At 40.2% G+C, this 6066-nt stretch overlaps 1 protein-coding gene across 3 annotated transcripts in view; it reads left to right on the forward strand.

Moving 5' to 3' along the window:
* Nucleotides 1-5001, forward strand: part of bcl2l1 (BCL2 like 1) — a 43467-nt gene extending 38466 nt beyond the window's left edge. For all 3 annotated transcript variants that reach the window (XM_008412817.1, XM_008412818.2, XM_008412819.2), the window contains exon 3: nucleotides 4500-5001. In XM_008412817.1, the coding sequence (XP_008411039.1) occupies nucleotides 4500-4643 (144 nt within the window). In that variant the 3' untranslated portion in view covers nucleotides 4644-5001. The remainder of the gene's footprint in view (nucleotides 1-4499) is intronic.
* The last annotated feature ends 1065 nt before the right edge of the window (nucleotides 5002-6066 follow it).

Below are 6066 nucleotides of genomic sequence, written 5' to 3' on the forward strand. Positions count from 1 at the left end.
GAGACTCCCACAGCAGGGGATGGACGATGCCTCCAGAAAAACCCTTTCCTTAGCGAGACACCGCTTGGTGACGCTCAGGTTTAGGATGCTCTGGAATGCAGCGTCCCAACATCCAACGCCTTTTCAGAACAAACCTTCCCAGCCGGGTCGGTTTGTTCTTTGCAAGTGAATGGAAATCCTTTCCAAAATGGATCGTCCTCTTCATCCTGATCGTTTTCTTCATTGCAATCCTTCCCTGGAARGAAACGATCGCACACTTTCTTCATCCCGGTGGTCACGGCATATCCAWTGCCCCAACCAACCGGGAATATCAGGGGAACAAGCGCCGTCGCAAAACTGAACATTGTTGCTATAAACAAATCTGAAACTCCAAGAAATGTCTGGATCCTGACTGATGCTTAGAGATTCCAGYATTCAARCATTAGAACTTCTTTGATCTACTGTGATGTACATGATGTCATCTATGACCTCATCAGTGAGCTCACTAGACTTCTGGTGCAACGCCTTACTTCTGATCGTTGCTATGGAAATGATCAGATCAGCTCTGCATGACTCGAGCTGACAAATATTTAAATAAAACGTTATACTTTTTATTTATTTAACATGAAGAGATTAATAGATATATGATTTAATTTTTGCTTTTGTACTTTTCCATACCTGCTGTGGTATAAATGTTTTGAAGCCTTTTATCCACTATTATTTTTAATTACTATTAATTCATTAGGATTATTCATGTATTAATCATTGCACAGTGCTAGGAACAGTCTGTGACTTATATTTATTTTTATTAATTTTCGCAGACAATTTAATGCTGTGACTATTTTACCAAACATAAGAAACAAAAGCAGAAGAGCGATCCAGACCTGCACTTATACATCTTTTTATTGAGGTCCAGAACCCAGACGTTCTTGGTTTGCGTCATTCAAGAGCCTTGGGGATAAAAAAAGCTTCATGATTATATTTCAAAGGCAGATTTCAAGAACAACTCGGGCAAGAGTTTGGGTCAGGTGCTATTTCAAGATGTAGACGTGTGTAGGAATCTCCACAATGTCAGTAACACAGAGTAGCATGTCTTAGTAGGTGAACACGTGTGTGTGTGTGTGTGTGTGTGTGTGTGTGTGTGTGTGTGTGTGTGTGTGTGTGTGTGTGTGCGCGCGCAAGTAAAATGCTTGCTACCTTTCTGTGCACAATAGTGGATATATATATTTTTATTTTTTTGTCATAGTACCCCCAAAAAATTTTAAACTACTTTCACTCCTGGAAACAACATTAATATTTATTCAACATTTTGTGGTAAGAATATAGAAATGACGAGGTTGGAGCCAAATTGCTACCGCAGTTGATAAACTCGGTAAGTTTTCAGCTGTTCTTCGTTAACGTGACATAAATGGGTTATAATGATTTTCATTCAGTCAGGACTTTCCGCTGACACTAGCCACATGCATCACAGGTAGATTCTAGTAAAGCACTGATTAATGCCTGATTTTAAAATTAATTAACTGGACTTGTAGCCATTATTTTGTGCCCATGTGGCTGGACACCACACGGCACGATCGAACCTGATCGAATCGGTATACCTGGGATTTCTGTCGGCTAATGTGTGATCTGGTTTTGAAAATGGGCCGACAATCGGCTGACAACTCGTGTAGTGTGTGCTGGACATTATACAAAGGAAATGAGGAAGGGATTTCTCAGTGGAGAGCACCGGAGTTTAGCCTTTTTTTCATTCAGTATCATCAACAGAAAGAAAAAAGGCAGGAAGAGACGATTAAGCTGATAATTAAAATGAGGTCGATAGGTTTAATTTATCGTGCAATTAATTGATTTATCGTTTATCGCGACAGGCCTAGTTGTTCTTAAACAGAAAATGTAGGCTCAACCTTATTACATAATGCAAGAACAGAGAATAGTGCATGAATGAATCAGCCTCACCCTAAGATAGAAAAGCATAATAAAAAAAAAAAAGATTAAACAAATTTGGAAAATTTCTGTGAATTTCCCTAAATGTAAGATGTCTCTGTTGTTTGGCTTCAACGTCTCTCCTTATAATTAAAACATAAAATGTTTGCTGGGCCCTGTTTCTCCCAGTTTCTACCAATCTGTTCAGAAGGTTGTACCCAGATGATGTGCTATTGGGGCGGGGGCTAAAAATTGCACTGTAATGTTTTGTTTAGCTTCCTTTATCTTTGATTTGGGAATCAATTTGTTTTTTTAGAGTTTGACTTTATTGAACATATTGTAATAAAAGAATAAACCAAGTCATATACAAAGAAAATCAATTTAAAACAAAAGCAAGCAAAGGATGAACGGTAGTAAGGTATATTTACACATTCAAAGCAATGGATAGAAATATAAACTCACTTTTACAGCATTCCCTCTAACATCAGTAGCATCATCCAATAAATTACTGTTCATGTTAACTTTGTTATAACATTCTTAATTAGTTGGCCTTTTCTAAATCTATATGTATGACTGGTACAATGCATTCATATTTCCATGCCATTAAAATTCTTTCTAAGTCAGTATACCATAATTGACAACTCCATTAAATAGTAACAATAACATTGATAATGGCTGTGATAGCAATTATTTATCATATGAATATGCAGTGATCATATTGTATTTGTTGTTCAGGTTTTTTTTCTGGAAGTGCTTTTATGTTTTTCCAAAGAGTTTGGTAACATGATGTCTCATGGTTTCCAGACTAGTCATGAATCCCGGCTTTGTTGCTTGGAAAATGACCAGGCTGTCGGGGAAGAACGATTTTGTTCCCAGGAAACCTCCAGTGATTCAGCGGATCACTGGTGACCAGCTGACTGCCTGCATTTTTATTTGTTTTGCTTTTAAAGGACACATGCAAGGTTCCTGCACCATCTTGACAAGCATGGAAAACGATGAGTTGAGGATGAAAAGTGATGTTCATAATCTGAAAGATAGTAGCTGGACTTTCTGAAAAATACAGGATGTTTTGTATTTGCTCTATGGAGCTCCCTAAAGCCCAAGCTTTTTACCAAGCGCGGCCAAAATTTAAGTAATCGCTAACTTCAAAGCACGAGACCACAAAAATCGTATATTTTTATAAAATTTTTAAAACAAACTTTTTGTGCCCTTTTTTATTTTATCTTCCCAATAATAAGCTAAAAATGTAAGTTTTAATAAAGTCGGTATGTCAGTTTTCTGTAGAAAGATTGTTTCTGAAGAGTCTTTTTTTTCAGATTGTTCAGAAAAAAAGAACAATCTGATTGTTCTGCTCAACAACCAGATTCCACAGCAGCTTAATCTCTTCATCCAACCAGACTGTAAACACGAAGAATATTTCACAACTAGAACTGACATCAGATGGCCGTATGACAGTTGAGCGGCTGAATACATTACTGTTGTGATGGAACGTAATAAGAAAAAAAGAACCTTTATGTCAGGCAGTTTACTTCTTTTTTTCCTCTATGCAGGTAGAAATCATGCGGATGTTGGGAAAAATCACATAAATCCACATATCTGAATGCTTAAAACTTAGTAAAACCCCCCTCGCTCACTCCTCTTAAAGCCCTTCTGCTGAGTTCACTCTGACTAACGCTGATCCACCTCAGTCAGTCACTGTCACTGTTGTTTTTTTGACATGCTCCTGAAGCATCATCCTCATAAATCACTTCACTTTTTACGTGTGGACAACATGAGTATGACTCAATCGGGGCCATGTCGGTGTCATCTGATGAAAGTCTCCGGTCTGTTTGTGTGTCGATCAGAGCCTCGCTGGCGCCTCTGTGTGGCAAGAACTTGAAACCGCACCCTCTGCTGATTCATTTCCAGGAAGTGACAGTCAGTGGGCGGTGAGGCAGTGCGGGTTTGGCAGACGGAGAACGGCGGTTCTGGAGGGACCTGTGCGGGGCTGACGGGGTGCCGGAGAGGTGGCAGCGGGAAGGGGCGGGGCCTCTTCCTGTTAATTAGCAGAGCCATGTTGTTATAGTCCAGACAGGAACCTCGCAGGGGATTTTTCGGGGTTTTTTATTCACCTGCCTGGTTCCACATGCGAGTCTGTGGGTTGTGACGGATCTTTCTGAGTGTTTGAGGTCTGGAGACCTTTACAAAGGGAATCTACCTGCTTGTCATTTGCAAAATGTGTGTGTGCTTTTTTAAAACAGTGTGTGCTTTTTTAAAACAGTGTGTGCTTCCCCCCCCCAGCTTTCAACTAGGGAAAATCTAGTCACAAATCTATTGAATTACAAATTAAGTTGATAACTCTGCACCAGTACAGCACACTTAAATATACCAATATATATACACAATATACACAAGCTTGGTCAAAAATGTAAAAACACAACAACTTGTTAATTTGTTCAAAAGCTTTGTTTCCTTTGAAAATATAATCACACATATAGAATTAGACTGAATATATCCACCTTTATTGTCACCGATACCCGATGTAGAACATTTTTCAGGATCAGGTACAGACATTAATATCAGATTAACGCTTGCTTACTCTCTCTCTCTCTGTCTTCCAGGAGCGTTTCGCTGAGATCTTCGGGGGCAACGCGGCGGCAGAGAGCAGAAGATCTCAGGAGAGCTTCAAAAACTGGCTGCTGCTGGGGATGAGCGTGGTGACGGCCTTCATAGCCGGGTCCATCTTTGCCCAGAAGCGCCTGTGAGCGGAGGGGACAGCCGCCCTCCCCCCCCCGCTGTCCAATCACTACGCCTAACGTTAAACATGAAGGTCCTGTTCGTCTCATCAGAACTGCTGATGATGTTTACTTCATCCCACAACAGACTGAGAATCCAAAACGTTGCCGGAAGACTTAAAAAGAAAAAAAAAAAGTTTTTAGTATTCTTGTGTTCACTTTTTCTTCGATACGATTTTGTGGTTCTACAAAGACTGACATGTTGTTTTCATTCACTGAGCCATTTGTTCCCTTTTTTTCTCCCCTCCGCCACTTTCCTTTTATTCCTTTAAACTTGTTTTTTTTTTTTTTGCTGCCCAGATTTATTAAAGATCTTATTTTCATCGTTCTTTTCGAATGTTTGGAATTAGTTTTAACAAATTGTTTTCTCTGCCATTCTAGTTTTCTACAAAGCTGAGTTTAGTTTTAACGGTGACACTGAAAGCCTGTCACATTGAGTCGGTGTGTTTTGTTGCCCCTCCCCCCCCGCCTCTCCGCTCCCCTCCAGGAAGCAGCTTTGTTTGTGCCATATGGAGAGTGAACTACCTTCTGTAGTTCCAAATTCCCGTCTGCCATCCCCATCATCATCCTCATCCATCAGTCCATACGCAGTTTAAAGGAAAGTCTAGCTGAGAAAAGCATTGTTGGATCTTGGCATAGTGTCGGTGTTTCCGTTCGCCTCATGGTTACCGCGGCGATTTGGTTGGCAGCTTGTCAGGATCTCTTATGAGCGGTTGAAGGATCCAGAAAATACCGCAGCAACGCACGACTTATTGGAGTACAAACGAACATGACAACATGAAGCCGTTTACAACACCTTGTAAAAGTATTTATTCCCCCCTTGGACTTTGCCTCATTATAATCATAAAACTCATTGTATTTTAATGAGGGTTTTAATGCTATTGACCAACACAAACATAATTAATGAAGGGCAACGTTCTTTACAAATTTATTACAATTCAACAATGAAATGCTGCTTTAACTCGTATCAAAGTATCTTCAAACGGTCGCTGTGGGCAGGAAGGGTCTCCAGTAGCAGTCAGTCTCGCAATGAATCTGAAGAGGCTTCTGACTGGATTTAGGATATGATTCTTGCTTGTTGGAAGAGATGGTTTAAACTTCCTGTCTCTGCTTCCATGAAGCTTCCTGTTCAACTCCTCTGGGATTTGGCGTAGTTCAGGTGTCATTTGAGCTTTGAGATGATGATCACCTGCTCGCAGTTGGAAAAATAATACGTCGTTGCCCCGGTTAAGCATCTTAACAAGCGCTCAAAAGTAAAATTGTAACACCACATCCAAAACCAGAGGGAAAAATTGTCCAAACATGTAACACTTCAACCAAAAATGCTGGTCACAGAACAAATCAAAGCTAACGTAGCAGAGCAGCTAAAACAGGCTGCCGCCATTGGAAGAGT

This window comes from Poecilia reticulata, linkage group LG7, assembly GCF_000633615.1.
Source record: "Poecilia reticulata strain Guanapo linkage group LG7, Guppy_female_1.0+MT, whole genome shotgun sequence".
NCBI classification, from domain to species: Eukaryota; Metazoa; Chordata; class Actinopteri; order Cyprinodontiformes; family Poeciliidae; genus Poecilia; species Poecilia reticulata.